A 16910-nucleotide genomic window follows, 5' to 3' on the forward strand; every position below is an offset into this window, starting at 1 on the left:
CGAAATTCAAGATTACAAGTTGACTTCTCCTCGCTCCATGGATTGGGGTTTGATTCGAAATGCACTTCTTGACGATTATTTTGAGGAAAAGCTTAGGACAAGGTATACGAATGAAGAGGAGGATTGGATTGCAAATATTGAGATGTGGAAGCGGGTGTTTGAGTTGCAAAGGCCATTGCAAATATTGAAATGGTGCTTAGAGTTCTACTCATCTCTTAGGGTAGACCTTCTTCCCATAGCCGATTTTAATGAAGATCGGGTGATTCACTTTAGGCTAGGTAGGAAGCAACGCCATTGCACCATTCCCGAGTTTGGTTATCTTTGTGGTATGTTGGAGAAAAATGAGTTCATTGAAGGTGTTGCGCATGAGTTTTTGGCGCATGGTGATTTGGATATTTCTCACTTTGATGATGGGGTTAGTTTTCACGAGTTTTGGGCTCGTATATCGGTGAAGAATGTTTTTAGTTCGGGGGTTAGCAAGGTGTCGGACATTAGGTCCAAGAAGGTGAGATTGTTGCACAAGATGATCACCTACTCTTTCGTTCACCGGGGTAATGCTAATGATAAGGTGAACAGTGATGATCTTTGGTTGCTGAGGCAGTTTCTTGAGTTCACACCGGATAGGTATGCTTGTGCCCCGTATATCCTTGCACGTCACATGCAAAAGTGCAGGGAGCAGAGGTTGTTGTGTGGGCATTTCATTTCTATGATCATGGAGAGGTTGGGTAGGGCGACGGAACCAGCAAATTGGGGGTGGATTCGCCCCACTCCGTTCAGTCTTAGCCTTCCAAGTTCGAAGATTAAACCATTAGCTAGCCTTGTCTTTCGAACTATTCTTATTTCTCTCAATTCTAACTAATTAATAATTTGATGTTATTACGTCAGGAATGTATTACTTTGATTCCCAAAAACTTTAGAAATATTAAAACGATAAAAGTTTACAAATATTACATATTATTTTGTTTTAAATAACATAATTCAAGCTAAGAAAACATTTGGTTTTAATACGTAACTTAATTGGTATTCACACAATTATTTTAACCTTTTGATTAATTATATTAAGATGTTTTAATCAATTAAGTGAGGTTTGAATCAAAACCAAAAGATTTTAAAAGTTCCTAAAATGTCGAGAAGAGTATCAGTTAGTGAATTCAACAATAGTTCTAAGGATTAACATGAGACTGACGCCGATTCGTGTCGGTCTCAGTTGAGACCCAATACCACGTTCCGATATCAAGAAGAGATTGGGATTTGGACCTCTGGCTCAACCTTAAACAGCCTAAACACCTTTTTAGAAGGGTCAACAAAAATTTGCAAAATTGAAATAATATAATTTATGTTGATAGTTGATACTGTACATAGAAAAAGCCATTTTATATTAAAAAAAAAAATTCCCCAAATTTTACTGTATTATTTATGATACAACAATAAAAACTAGACCAATACCCGGTCGTTGACCGGGTTATGAAATTGACCTAAAAACAACTGATTCGACATACTTAATCAAAACCAATCCACTTAAAAGCATACTTGACTAACCAACTTATCTTACTTATCAACCTGCTAACCTATAATTTAATCAACTTATTTTACTTATCAACCCGCTAACCTATAACTTGGCCAACTCTGTAAACCCGGGTCAATCACGAGTTGAACTTTTGTCCTTACGATAACATTTAAAAAATATTTGGATGCCATGTATTACACGAGCACACTTCTAATCTATGTAAAAACTCTAACATCTAGTTATTTTTGAATCTATGATTACAAAATTTTGCATGTAATGGGCTCCCTTTGGGGTTACCAGTGGTGTAAGGCGTTTCGAACCCTAAACATACTGCCCGTTTGGATGTCACTGCTCAACTCGATGGAACGACCTTCCCATCCGCCGTTCAAAAAAAAATCTATCATATTCTTTCTTATAGTATTTTTTTTCTTAGAAATTATAAATTTGGTGTGAGAGTTTATAAGTTTACCATTTACCAAATTAACTAAAATAGAAAACTTCCATTAATTTGAAACTAATCGATCAAAAATGTGAAAATATCAAACATTATTCATCATATATAATTCAAAACTAATTAAATTTTTTCCCCCATTGGGTATTTGAAATAGGCATTTCTACTTCGAGTGAGCTCTCTAGCGCGGACACGGTTAAGACAACGTATGCTAGACCTCTCGCTGTCGAATCATGACACGAAATATTCAAGAGAAATTCACCTTTCAAAAGAAAAAAAAATGTATCTACTGTAGTGTAAGAATAACTAATTAAAGTATGTTGTTATACATAAACACTCTTATCATTGTCGTATGATTTGTTTTTTTTAGTGTACTATGTACTTAAATTTTTTAAAGCAATTAGTTAGTATGTTTAATGCAATTGAAAAGTTACCATGTTTATATCTTTTGACTTTTATAATTTTAGAAATTTGACTTTAAATTTTAAAGACCAAGATTTAAAGGATTGTGAATTTTAATGATTAGGATTAAAAGTTAGCTTAATTTTTTTCTCTATGCCATGGTAGCTATATATAATAATAATCATAATATTATACCAACATCCATCGGAAGTTAGTAAATTAATTCCATTGAATTAAATTTTAGAGCAAATATACCCTTCATGTCGATTGAATGGTTACTATGTGCAATATAATATATACTCTTGATAAACTTAATACAACAATATCTATTGAGAGCAATAAAATATAAGCATTATTTAATAAAACTTAAAAAAAAAACTAACAATGTTGGCGGAGTCTTATTCTTATAGTTTTCATGTTGTATCCATGACACAAGAGAACATACTTTCAACATGGTTTTGCGTTTGGTAGGGGTTATATCATTAATCATGGTGATTGATGCCATAGAGTATAGAAAAAATTGAAAGATGAGAGTAATAAACTTTGAATAAATGATAAGAATAATGTATATAATAAATATATATAAAGAGATTATAAGACGTAAATTTGTATCTTGATGAAAAAGAAATTCATCCATTAAGTTTTAAGAGATATACATAGAATTAAATTAAAATTAAATTAGAATATGTTTAGCCGAATCTTTCTTCTGTGTATACTAAATCCATCCATTAATTAACTTTTTAAGAGATACACATGACTTAGTCATGACTTAGCCAAATCTTCTTCTTCCGAATATATATACTATAATATAATAATAATAATAATAATAATAATAATAATAATAATAATAATAATAATAATAATAATAATCTTCTCTAGAGCGTATTGTCACGGCTTCTGGACCTGGTTTTGGTGATTGGCAATGGCGGCTTGCCACCTTACCCTTTGCATTTGGGGGGCTTGGTGTTTACTCCGCAGGTGATGTCTTGAACTATGCATTTCTTGCTTCTATACTCCAATCTGCTAGCATGCAGACTAAGTTGCTCCAACACTCTGGTATTGTTACTTGTGGGCCTTCCTTTAATGATGTCTTGTATGATTTTAATGCGAAAATGGAGATTGACCTTTTGAGTAATCCAAGTGAGATCGCTGCCCCCAAACTCATGAAGAAACTGGCAGATATATATTTCACACGTGTTACACAAATGGCCGAATCCACCTTTTCTTTATCTTCTCGACAGATGGCATTGTGGAAATCTCAAATGGAGGACTAAACTTCAGACTAGCTTAGGGTGGTTCCGATTTCTGGGTTGGGACAGACTATGAACGCTAGGACATACCGGTGTGCTTTATGTTATCGATTAGGTGTTCCTCTATTTTCTATTCAGATGCCATGCTCAGTCTGTTTGAAGGTATTTTCGGGGGACATTTATGGGGACCATGCTGTATCATGTGCTGGTGTTATTGGTATTAAACACCGACATAACTTGGTGCGTGACACCCTCCTTGACATTTGTTCTTGATCTGGAGTTTCGGCTCGTAAAGAAGTTGATATCGGTCTTAGGGGAGATAGAGACATCCCCTTACGTCCTGCTGACATGTTGCTTTACTCGTGGGATGGAGGGCTTGATGTATGTGTTGATTTGACAGGTTCATCACCATTGACGCAGACTAGTATGGTTGACTTTATGCCTGGCAGCGCGGTGGTTGAGGCTGCACAACGTAAACGCGCCAAATATAAGTCTAAGTGCGCGGATATTGGTTATGGATTTCTTCCGTTCTCATTCTCCTCTCTAGGGGAACTTGAAAAGGATGCTGTTACTATCCTGAAACGGATCCGAAAGTTCTCCGTGACTCAAGACGTTGGAGCACGTTCGGCTGCTCATATATTTAGTAGGATTGGTTTTGCTATAGCTAGAGGAGTAGGGGCCCAGATAGTATCGCGACTCCCCACTAATTTCTTGTAAATTTTTTTTAAAAGTTTCAATAAAAGTTGTTTTTATAATAATAAAATAATAATAATAATAATAATAATAATAATAATAATTATAATAATAAGTATACATAAGTTAACCGACATGTAACATAGTATCATTTGAGTTAACCGACATGTAAAAATCACTTTTGGCCGTCTTGTTTTTCTTTTTTGTTAATTACTTAATGATGATTAGGCTAAAATATAATTTTTTAAGATATGCTTAAAATTAGTAATTTAATGTAAGCATGACACCTTTGAAAAAATCCTACATGGCATTATTTCATAATTGCCACATAATCAAAAACCTATTCTCTCTTAATTATATAGAGAGATTTTTAAAATAAGTTTTAACTCAATTCTCTTAACAAAAAAAATAAGGTCCATAATCATTATGGAAATCGACAGACTATTTAAAAATCGACAGACTATTTAAAAATCGACAACAACATACAATGTGTCTCATCATTGATTTTAATTTTAGATTTCTATCTATATTTCCTAACAATTTTTTAGCAACAAAAAAAAGCAGATATCTCTAGCACATACACAAATACAAAAACTCTCATTCTTCGGCCATAATCCTGTTCATCCGTAGCAAGATGTTCCTGAACCACCAACAACCCTCTCAATAAAAGCCCCTTATTTGAAAAACAATCAGATAAACAAATTACTTGACTATTAGTTTATGCTTACCACGACCATCCTGTTTACATCATGATATAAAAATTAAACAAAGCACCAATATCCATAATAAAAGGAATAATGTGTAGCTGAATTATATATAGATCAATTGCAATCGAATGTATAATTATATATAGATCAATCCGGCTATGCATTAATGCTTTGGACAATCTTATCAGATGCGATATCCGCAATTAAATCAATTGCAAGTATTTGATTGATTGATAGCTTCAAAATCCTAAAAAAGCATTAAAAAAATAATGTAAATTCGATGATATATAGATCATGTGAACAATAACATATTTATACAAAGAAACAAAATTGGATTTAGAAAATTTGTTGAGACATGAATATAAACATACAATACCCTTTGCCCTATTCATCTTGTTGTTTGTAAATGATGATATTATAAAATGAGAAGCATGAATGGTGAAACATGAATGTGTTTGTGGCTTTTATAGTGAAATAGACTATAAAAATTCTTTGAAATCGAAGTGTGTTAGGTACGTGTTAATTTGATTTTGGAAAGTCTTCAAATTGTGTTTGACATTTTCTAATTAAAGGTTTTACCATGTATTAACGGGCTGTACGTTTTTTTCTTTTTCCTTTTTTGTATTGTTAAAAGTTTCAAATTTTTGGTATAATTGACCACTTACCATGTACATATAAATTTAGTTTGACTTTGTATTTGAATTTATTTTGACTTTGTATTTGAATGGCTAAGATTGTTTTTCTCTTTTATTTTCGATGGTCAAGATCAAACTTAAAATCTATTTTTTTCTCTTGGCTATGATAGCCATATATATATATATATATAATAAAATTAGAAGATATAGTTGGATTAGGTACTAGAAAAGGGGGAAAAGAAATCGGAACTGCTCTTTCAAAAAATTTCCACCCAAAACCAAAACCTATATTTACAATTTTCATTTCATATATAAAATGGGAAAATCAATTCCATTTTCGTCAAAACTTCAAGACGTCGCTGCGAGAATCATAACATCCGATCGAATGAAACCCCAATCCAAACGCCCTAAACCCGTCGCTTTCCAGACCCGGGTTGGCCCGCCACTCGAACCCGCCAAACCCAAACGGATCACCCGGCTCGCTGTACAACAACAAAAACAACAAGAAGAAGAAAAACAACAGCAACAAAAACAGAGGTTGAAGACACTGGCAGAAATCTCAAACCGTCGGATCCCTTTGTCGGAGGTTGTGTCGGATTGCTCGATGCGGTGGTTTGGAGAAACGCTTTTGGCGGCTGAAAATGGTGATGTGAATATGCAGGTGTTGGTGGGTCAGATGTATTATAGTGGTTATGGCACTCCTAAAGATGCACAAAAGGTGTTCGACCATATGCCTCACTTAAAAATGCATTTTATTTTTATATAATTTTATAAATTTTATTGACAGTTATCTAAATATATTAATTTGTTTGTCTTTATTAATGTGATTGTGACTATTGTTTGTTACCCAAGTTTTAATCTTTTTTAAGTACTGAGATATGGGGGTCTGATTGGATTAGGGCTGGCAATTCTTGTAGTGTTTCGGTTTGCGGGTTTATATATCTCAACCCTAAAAGACTCAAACTTGGGAGTTTAGTTATTCGTGTCGAAAAGTCTAAAAGTAGAACCTTAACCCAATAACCCTGTGTCTTTAGTATTACTTAGTATACTATGATAATTAGGTTTGTCGATGCATAAACGATACTTTGCAGAAGGTGAGAGTCAAAATATATCGAATGTACATGATAAATATTATGGCATATATAGACATAGGCATTCCTAATATACTTTGAGTGCATACATTACATATTAAGCGTTGCACATAAAATACTTTGTTTAGTTATTTCAATCGTATCTTAAAGCCGGTTGGTGGGTTGGAAAGTGGTTGAGAAGCTCAAGACAGACCTGACGCAATTAACAAACGGGTTTGTTGTGTTGACCAGTTTAAAACATTAACCTTTTTATCTTTGTCTTAAGCTTTTACCATTCGGGAAGTGCCAGTTGTAGTTGGATTAATATGGGCTATATGTTGCTCATTGTCATGTTTGCATTTTATTTTTTGGGAGAAAATGAATTAGTTTGATGGTTTGGTTGCTAGGGACGAGAATGGATTAAGGCAGCTTCCAGGAGCCGTAGCTCGGTTTGGAAAGTTGGCTATAAACCTCCAGGTTCTTAACTGTGTAATGTGTATGCCTTGATTTTGGTGCTGTGTAGTTATAAAGGACGCTATGTAGTTTGGTGACTGATGTTATAAATAATCTTCTGATAGGTTACAATGCTAGCGACTCGGATTCAGATGAAGTGAAGACTGAAGGAAAACAGACCTAAATATTTGGTAACAAATCGACTTGAGTTCCGTTTCTATTATTGTTGAGACTTGAGTTTCTTGAACTGCTGAAGTTTGATTCAATTGGCTGAATTAACATATTAGTTCACTGCGAGTACTTCAAAACTTGTTTGGGGGGGGGGGGGGGACGGAGTAGTTCTTTTGTGAACTTTGAGGCCAGTTTTCGTTTGAATATTTCACTATGGGTAGGAAAACTGGCCTAAATAACTTCTTAAAATAACATCCCTCCCTTCAGTTAATAACTTCCTGTTAAGTTAAAACTCCCCAAGTCTTGTGCAAGGAATCAATTTAATTGCTGTGTAAGGGATGTTTGGATTTGTGGGTTGGATATGACTAATTCATTATTTTGACTTCAAAATTTGAAATGACTAGTCAATTCTGAGTGTTTGGGTAAACCGATTTTGTTTGTTTTTGATTATATGCTTTTCCACGGATTGATTAATTGGTCTTGAAGAATCAGTTTTATACCGGAAACAAACCTAATTCTTCAGGGATAGGATAAAATGACTCGTCTATCGCTCATTTAACGTAATTCAAGAGGCTTTTACTCTAATCTGACGTCCTCTTTTTCTTTTTTTCTTTTTTCTGTTTAGATCCCTAAATGGTCAGAAGTTGCCAAACACCTAAGCACACGATTTCTGATCATTACAACTTCAAAGTTTAAATGCATGTTCGAACCCTGTCTTTGACAACCCTTATTTTACAGCTAATTATCTGGTCATGCCTATTTAACAGAACATCGTCATTCACATCCAAACACCGCCCAAGTGATCAATGATGTCCTTTCTTAAAAAGCTTGCCTTAATTAGCTTACGTTATATTACTGAACATTGAACATTCTATGTGGAGTCATCATCTTCTTTGAAGTCAAAATTGTACCTAACACCTGATTCCAGGCTAAGCTGATCTCATTTCTCATTCTTGGCATCAACTGCTAGTTTTCCAAGGAAACACAACTTGTAGGCATAACATTTAGGGGGTCCCTGGTTGGGGGTTAGAAATGGGAAAGCTAATGAATAAAGATGCTTGGTTGTAGAACGGAAAGGTATTCAATGCTTAAAAATGAGTAATGGGGCATTACCCAATAAATTGGGGGGGGTAAGGTAATCATTCCTCACCATCTCTTCTTCTACCCCTTCTTCCCCTTTCTCTGACAAGAACCGTTGGAGTTGTCCACTACCACCCGATATCACCTCCGACTTCCACTACCCGACATCACCTCCGACTTCCACTACCCGACATCACCTCCAACAGTCACCATCCGACAGCCGCTACCACCCGTCCTTGGCTATCGCTAACACCTTTACGACCCATCCTTCTTCAGAAAGTAAGAACAACCACTGGTTCACCGAACATTCGAACAAATACCACAACTACCCCACGTGACTAGCTGTGACAATCACATCAACCACATTAAAGGCTCTTCGAACCCACTTGGAATCGTTGAAGTGTTTACTTGTGAAGGCGCCATTAATCGGATTACTGGGTATAAAGTTATATATATATTGTATAATAAAATAATAATTGTTATTTCAAATTATAAACTGCAAAAAGAAAAGCACTTTCCCAGTTTCTTGAATCATGCGTTTAAGAATTTTGTTTTATATGTATATATATATTGTATATATCATCATTATTATATACCAAGTATTAATCATGCAAATATGCAATGATTTTCTGAGTATAACCAAGCAACCTTAATATAATAAAAGTATTCCTTAGCATTCCTTTATATTCCCTTTCCCTTTGCCATTCCTCCATATGAACCAAGCACCCCCTTAGTTTAGCATATAACACTACCACTAAAGTTTATGTATTAGCTGCATCTTGGTGGCTGGCACCAATGCAAATTCATTCGAGTCTGTAGTGCAATCACGTTTTTGAAAATGTGGGGAACCCCTTCCTCTTACCTCCTTTGTTCATGTCTGTACACCTTCATAGGAGTAGTTTCCATACCAATATGATTCAGTTAATTAGATGCAGGGCAGTGCTGTAGGAGGTGCTATGGTATGCATGTTTTGATTAAATTACTATATGTTTATTGGATGCAACACACTCACACCCTACACCTACAACTTAAGGTTTATAAGGTGCTCAAACTTCTTAATTCTGTATTCATGTGTGATTAGTAACTAGTTCTTACATAATGTTAAGATTGGTTTAAATCTCTGTACCTTTTGTCATGTTCAAGAGTAATAGACTAGTAGCATCGTATCATCTTCCCTTGATTCATAACTTTTCTAATGCAATGCAAATATTTCAGCTAATGTTTTGCGCCCAAGCGGGTCTTTGTTTGGCAAGAGCTAAATGGTCTTTTTATCTTGGTGAACACAAATAAACAAAAGTTATAACCCTTTCTGGCCTTCGAATTTTAGCTGAAATTAGTCTTCTTTTTGTATCTTCCTATTTATGTTCCTCGAATGTGTTTTATGGTTTGGCTTATCATATATCATTTTATAGTCTTCTAATGTCGATGCTGTTTTCTGCAGTACATGGGCTCAACACAGTGATCAAACTTTTGAACAAAGTCTTCTAGACGTGCTGGATATCAAACTCTTTTGTACTTATTTCTTATCCGTTCTACTTATACTTTCTATCTGTCGTTATCAGACTAGCTTTTGGGGCTTATTTTTTGTGCAAATCACATAATTTGCAAGTCAGGTAATGCCATGGTGAAAAGAACTTGTTCATATATATCATTTCTTTCACCCTCATGGTTCTTTCTATTTGGCATATTATAGCATCACATGTCAACATATTTGATACTAATGTCTCTTTCTATGCATTTAAGATCAACAGATTTCTACATCTATTTTAGAAACACAATAAAAATATACAGATCCCATGTATATTTTCATCGTCATGTGTTATCTTATCTTGCATTTGTCGTATGCGCTTTAAAGCCAGACTAGTGTTTTCTTCATCATTGATTCATAAGGAACGCATAAAAAAAGTTCATACTTAATTCAATCCAAGTTGGCTTAGGGTGTTATCATCAATGTTCATTTACTTTCTATATGGGGTCTTGCAAAAACTGGACATCCAAATATTCTTTGTATACAACCTTTTTTTTAAAAAAAAAAAGTTTACGTATGCTATATTATATGTAATTTTGGCCAATAGCAAGGTAGCCGAAAAGTACTTTCCCTCCGTGAGTCCATACTCTTGTCTCTTGGAAGATTCCGACTTGTGTCTGACCAGACACTAGAGTTGGCTCAGGCTCTAGTTACGCAATAAATTGACCCATCATATGCTTTTATAATTTCTATAAATCAACAGCCGATGTTTGTAGTCAAAGATAGTTATTGCTAGTTTAGCCAAGAGCTGTGTGTTAGGGTATGTTTGGCAAGAGGAGAAGGTTGGGGTGGTCTTGGCCTCATGGGCGGTCTTGGGGGTGGAGCTTCAATTGGAGGCTATTTATTTTCAATCTTCCTTTCAAAAGTTTTCATTTTTTAGATTTTTTTTTTTTTTTTCTTTTTAGTTATTGCAGGAGTTTTTTTCTCAAGCTCACAACTCTAAGCTGTTAAAAGCCATTTTGTCAAATACATAGTCAATATCCCTCGAGTAAAGAATTAAAGATTGCATTTGGAGGAGGCATTCTCTTTGTGAGGGACGAGTTCCAAATTATAGATTGTGAGGGAAGGAAGAATAAGCTTAACATGAATGCTTTGCGATCTAAAAGTATTTATCTTAGAAAGACTAATTTTACACATTAACACATTTGTTCGTAATGAGCTTAAAACTTATAATTTATTGGTGATTGGTGATTTACAACTCGACTCAAACTTACGCAACTTGTTCTTAGCCTTCCTAAATTTTATTTCAACTTGATATGAGTTCATTTTTAAAAAATTTTGAACGACAATCTCTCCTATTGGCCATTCTTAAAGGATCCTGATCATTCATCCAATGTGTTGGACGGACTTAACCATTTGGCATCTACATAGACGCGTATTGAAGCATGATTAATCTTACCTAGTCAATAAGTAAAAGTCTTGTTCACAAAAGAAAGCTCTATGAATCATCTCCTTTTTCCCCATTTAAACACACATTACAAGATGCTTTTCCCCCATATAAAGCAGAGCTTTTACCAAAGTGGCTTCTATAATAAGACCTATATAATTCGCACCGAATCATTGCAAACCTTTCACTATACGATTACTCCACAATATCAATATTTCTAAATACATCTCATTTCGAAGTTGATCATATGGGAAATGTAAGTATCATTGTCTCACAGTTTCATTAAGTATCGTAAAAACTATATCTAGTTCTTAATGTATTTCCGATTTAGGTGGTAGAATTGAAGGTGGGTTTACATTGTGAAGAATGCATTAAGATGATCTTAAAGGCCATTAAGAAAATCCAAGGTATTGTTATCTACTAATTATGTCATTGTTATCGATGATGAGTTGTTGGAGTGGTTTGGTATTCCCCTGGTGACCTATAGGTCTCAGGTTTGATTTCTCATTCCACCAACTTTGAGATATAAGTAGTCCTTTTATGAGGGTTTGACTTGGGTATACCCAGGTTTAAGTCTAAGGACCAGAGTTTACCTCTATTAATCGTCGTGCCTTCGGGCGGATTAGTATGAGATTTCCCTCCATTGGGTATTTGATAGACATTTCTACTTCGAAGGAGCTCTATAGCGCGGACGCGGTTGAGACAACGTATGCTAGACCTCTCGCTGTCGAATCGCGACACGAAGTTTCAAACGAAATTCACCTTTCAAAAAAATTTATGTCATTGTTGTTGCTTTTGTAACTATGGATTTGCAAATATTAAGAGTTTTTTTTTCTTAACTAAACAGATATTGAGACGTATGATATCGATACACGATTGAACAAGGTGACTGTTACGGGAAATGTAACAAATGAACAGGTTATGAAAGTTCTACAAAAGATAGGGAAGCAAGCGACTATTTGGGGACAAGATTCAACTTCAAGTTACTAATCAAATCGACTGCGCCTTAACTTTACAAAAAAAAAATCGACTGCTCTATATGTATGAAGCTCATCTGTGCTCACTTAAGGTTTTAGATCGAATTCAAACTTCTTATATAATGTAATTGTTAGAATATAATCACGTAAAATGAACGTATGTCCGAAAAGTATTTAAGCCTACGAGGTCACACCTCAACGTGAATGTATCTATAAATTAATTAATATATTAAATGTAATTTATTAATTAATTTGATCACGAAATAATTAATTTAAATAAGTTAAAGGATTAATTGTATTTAAATTAATTGGAAGGAGGATTAAATGTGAAATTAGGAAATTAGTGTTGGACTCTAATTCCCTAAACATGGGGGCCGAAAATTACAAGGCTTTTTGGCCTTGAGATTACTTGGTCACCAAGATTAAAAACCCTAATTATTCCCTATATATAGAGGGCTTAATTCAAAGGGTTTAAATATCAATACACATAAGAAATCCTCTCTTTCTTCCCTTTTTTCTTTTCGGCTGAACCCTCAAAGGGGTATTTGGTTTTTTATGTCATTCGACATATTCACATGAATGTGAATCATATATATATTTAATGCTCTTCATAGCATTAATTACACTTGGGTTTGTTTACGGCAACCATATATTGATTCCGGTTCATGGGGATTTCGAATTAAGGGAGATACACAACGGGTTTGGGAGTTCGTGATCAATTACTAGCATACATACATTCCAACGTTGAGTGTGCAATCGTAGAGAGGTTAATTTAAACCTTGTTCTTGTTTTAATCTCTCCATTATAAGGTACATATTCTATACTTTGGTTAATTAATTAAACTGCATAGATCTTGTCTTCCGTTGCGTGCTTTGTGATTTGTTGTGATAAATAGTTATATAACCCAACAGTGGTATCACGAGCCTACTATGTATGTTTTTTGATTACCAAAAGATCAAAACTTGAATGGGGGTTAAGGTTCTTGATTATTGAATTTTTCGGCTATATATATGTATATATTTAAATTGATTTTGTAATTTAATTACATTATTTAAATATGACAAAAGTTTTATTTAATATATATATATGGTTCGAAATTTTCCAGAAAATAAAAAAAAAAAAAGTTTTTTTTGGGGTTCCTAATCCAAGTTTTGATTAATTACATGTTTATGTGATAAATTGTATGTAATTATGTGTTGTACCTTTAATTTTAATTGTTAAAAAAAAGTAAAAATCATGATTTTTCATGCAAATCATTCATGATTCTTACTTAGATATATTGATATAAAATCTTGATCATTAGGGTTAATTATGCTAGATAATTGTATAATTAATTGTGTGACAATGTGAATTTTTCGTATAAACTTTCTGTTTTGCAACAGTTTACTAAAAAATTCATATCTTTTAATCCGTAATGAGTTAGAGGTCGTGCTTTGAACTGTAGATGCTCAACACATAGGGCTAAAACTTTGTAGTTCTGGTCGAAATCTGAATCGGGACCAGAAACAGGTCTAAACAGGTCGTGAAGCTACTGGAATTTCCAGAAAGCAAACTATGTGATTATATGATAATTGTTTGTGATGTACATGTTTAAGGCTTACGCAATCAAGGCAACTTGATGTATGTGGTCCTCTTCTTTGAAGGAGGAGCCGGATTAGACATGAATAAACCATAGTGACATGTTTAGGTGGTCTACCATAACTCGTTGTATGCTTAATAGTCATAGTTTATGATTTTGCATATTTACTGAGATATAAATTGTGATGTAAAATTGGTTTTGAGAAAAGATAAACTTGACTAAGCAATATCAAAATAAGAGATTTTTTAATAAAATTGGAGTCCTACAACCTTGAGATACACCGGCTCACCCATTTGAACAAACTCTAAGAGAGGTATAAGCCGGAGTGCGCTAGCCTTCTAAAACGGCGAGTTTTTAAATCGCGTTCATCGCATACCTTTGCCCTTGCGCTTCTTTGTGCGTTCAAATGGAGCTACCGAGCTCTCTTGTGTTGCTAAGACTATACAAATGATTTTATTAAATATTATGTTTAGAAGGTATGCATGAATTTTCGAAACATAACTTTTTGATCACATATCAAATTGAATGACCCAATAAACTTAAGTCATTTGCCATCTAATTTGTCAAGGACACATGGGGTCTTTGTTTTACTCATGGTACACAGTGATGAAATGGCGATTGCATGACAAAACCCATTCACTGGTACACAGTGGTGGTCAATTTTGCACGTAGATTTTAATAAGTTTACACTCCATTTTGTATTGTTGTGCTTGTGTACATTAATGTTCAATCTTAAATCTGCTATATAGAGTTATTGGCTATAGACATTACTCATTGGCGGAAAGCCTTTTTATGGTACCCTAGTGGTGAGAAAATACAGCATAAAAAGCGGAGGTGATGTAGTCAAACCCCAACCTCGTACCCTTTGACCATAGTATTACATACACTTCCATGTTGGTTATATGATTGATTGCTAGAGAGTCGATTAGACTTTTTTATAAGGCGAGTTCATTGAGACGTTTATTACAAAAATGACAAACTAATTTATTGTTAACTTACGAGTTAAATAGCTTTAGTGTAGTACCCAAGTTGCCGAGGTTTTGAATTCCACAAAAGAACTAATTAAATTAAGATTCCAAAGTTCAAACTTAACAGATAAGTTCTCTTCGGTTGAACTCATCGGTTTGGTTTGGCCGATTAAGCGACGAGGTAAGTGAAGAGGTTAGGTGAGTGCTTAGCTTATATGTGTGATGTATATTTACATCTTTGTAAAATAAAGTGATAAAGGAAATGAAAAAATGTTGTTGACGTATGTGTGTTAGCTTAAAAGTGTTGATGTGACACTGATATGATGTGAAAAAGAAGATGTATTATTCGGAATGGTCTTAAAAAAAACAATAAGATCATCGCCAATGGCCTTCTTCCGTTTAAGTGTTTAACTAAAGAGTTCGTTGGTTTTTTAGAACCGTTGGCCTGCTCGATGTCTTCGGTTGACTTTGTTCGTTTGGTTTGGCTGGATAACCAAAAAGAAGAGAAGTGGCGGTGTGGGTCCGTGGGTCATTTCAAATATTTTAAACTTTTTTACCACTATAAATGAACTTCATACATCCATTTTATTTACACTTTACTACTACGACTAAAAATATATAACATGCGACACTTAACTACAACTGAAAAATCGTAAATGGATCCAAACCCCGGTTGACTCACAAAATCAAACATATCAACTCATCAGCTCAAGTGCGCTTCTTAAAGAATTGGGCCCATTGACTCACAAGATCCAAAAATAGTAAGTCCAATAACAAAACTTGATCGGCCTAATTCACGTTCATGTTTCCAACATGTTTATGGTTATGTATGAAAGAAGATTTATGAACTATGTATAATCATCATCATCTACTTATTGTCCTTTAATTTTAATTTTGATTTTAAAGAGACTTGACGATAGTACTTAATGTGTTACAAGAACACCTATATTGTAATAATAATAATAAGTAAATAAAACGTAAGTCCTACCAACAGAAATAACCAAAAACATTTCCTTACATAGTTCATTTCCATTAATATACATTTTCCATCCCAAGCATTCCTCCTCCGATCACAGCCCTTTCCACCGTGACACGATGGCAGGACCGCCATCATCCATCCCAATGACCACCACCACAACCATACACCCAAGCCCGATAGGCACAACCGCCCTTCGTTCATTCATCACCCGTCTCTCCTCCTCTCTACGCCAATCCTTGTCCCAAAACCGCCCATGGACAGAACTCATAGACCGCACCTCCATCTCACGCCCCGATTCTTTCTCCGATGCCACAACCCGCATTCGCAAAAACTTCTCATATTTTCGTGCCAATTACACAACCATTCTTGGCATTATAATTTCCATATCTCTCCTCACACACCCCATTTCTCTCCTCACCCTTTTTGTCCTTTTGGCTGCATGGATCTTTCTTTACCTTTTTCGACCCACGGATTACCCTGTCATTCTCTTTGGGCGTACGTTTTCTGACCGTGAAACCCTCGTGTTGTTGGTCCTTTCAACTGTTATTGTTGTGTTTTTAACAAATGTTGGATCACTCATTATCTCGGCTCTTTTGGTTGGTTTAGTGATTCTTTGTGTACATGGGGCATTTAAGGTTCCTGAAGATTTGTTTTTGGATGATCAAGAACCGGTTAATGTTGGTTTCCTTTCGTTCCTTGGTGGCGCCACGTCTTCTGCTGTGGCCGCCGCTGCTCCTGCTGTCCCACGCGTTTGATTAATTAATTAACATTCGAGGTGTTTTTTCTTACAACCGTAGTATTTGTAAAATTTTGTTACCAAATGGTTAAGAATTACCTAAGCTTTAAGTTGAATTATTTCTCTTTTTCATTAGGCCCAAATTTCCTGTATATCATCATCGACTTATTTTTGGGGTTAACTTGTTTGTTTCTTCGATATAAAAGCCTTATTTTTGGCTGAAATTTGGTTTATTTCAAGTGCTTCAACCTTGGGAGGAATTAAGTTGCATCTTGTAGAATAATAATGAATGGGTGTATTTGAGATTAATAAGAGTCATGTATTCGGGCTATATTGG

At 34.7% G+C, this 16910-nt stretch overlaps 3 protein-coding genes across 3 annotated transcripts; all 3 read left to right on the top strand.

The window, feature by feature from the left end:
- The first annotated feature begins 5869 nt into the window (after positions 1-5869).
- Positions 5870-10085, top strand: LOC122582351. Its single transcript, XM_043754729.1, has 4 exons — positions 5870-6363; positions 7123-7192; positions 7294-7359; positions 9861-10085. The coding sequence occupies exons 1-3, from the start codon at positions 5962-5964 to the stop codon at positions 7350-7352; spliced, it is 531 nt and encodes a 176-aa protein (XP_043610664.1). The 5' UTR covers positions 5870-5961; the 3' UTR covers positions 7353-7359; positions 9861-10085.
- A 1399-nt stretch (positions 10086-11484) lies between these two features.
- LOC122585970 (copper transport protein CCH) lies at positions 11485-12511 on the top strand. The gene is made up of 3 exons (XM_043758084.1): positions 11485-11590; positions 11666-11741; positions 12182-12511. The coding sequence occupies exons 1-3, from the start codon at positions 11582-11584 to the stop codon at positions 12322-12324; spliced, it is 228 nt and encodes a 75-aa protein (XP_043614019.1). The 5' UTR covers positions 11485-11581; the 3' UTR covers positions 12325-12511.
- Positions 12512-15929: 3418 nt separating this feature from the next.
- On the top strand, positions 15930-16592 carry LOC122586023 (PRA1 family protein B1-like). The gene has a single exon (XM_043758138.1). The coding sequence runs from the start codon at positions 15954-15956 to the stop codon at positions 16590-16592; it is 639 nt and encodes a 212-aa protein (XP_043614073.1). The 5' UTR covers positions 15930-15953.
- The last annotated feature ends 318 nt before the right edge of the window (positions 16593-16910 follow it).

Source organism: Erigeron canadensis, chromosome 1 (assembly GCF_010389155.1).
Source record: "Erigeron canadensis isolate Cc75 chromosome 1, C_canadensis_v1, whole genome shotgun sequence".
Taxonomy (NCBI): Eukaryota; Viridiplantae; Streptophyta; class Magnoliopsida; order Asterales; family Asteraceae; genus Erigeron; species Erigeron canadensis.

Excerpts from the sequence above, each read along its gene's own strand:
- LOC122582351 (XM_043754729.1), top strand. The coding sequence starts at position 5,962 with ATGGGAAAATCAATTCCATTTTCGTCAAAACTTCAAGACGTCGCTGCG. Across the intron at positions 6,364-7,122 it reads CTCCTAAAGATGCACAAAAG|GGACGAGAATGGATTAAGGC; the intron begins GTGTTCGACCAT and ends TTTGGTTGCTAG. Across the intron at positions 7,193-7,293 it reads AGTTGGCTATAAACCTCCAG|GTTACAATGCTAGCGACTCG; the intron begins GTTCTTAACTGT and ends ATCTTCTGATAG.
- LOC122585970 (XM_043758084.1), top strand. Across the intron at positions 11,742-12,181 it reads GGCCATTAAGAAAATCCAAG|ATATTGAGACGTATGATATC; the intron begins GTATTGTTATCT and ends TTAACTAAACAG.
- LOC122586023 (XM_043758138.1), top strand. The coding sequence starts at position 15,954 with ATGGCAGGACCGCCATCATCCATCCCAATGACCACCACCACAACCATA.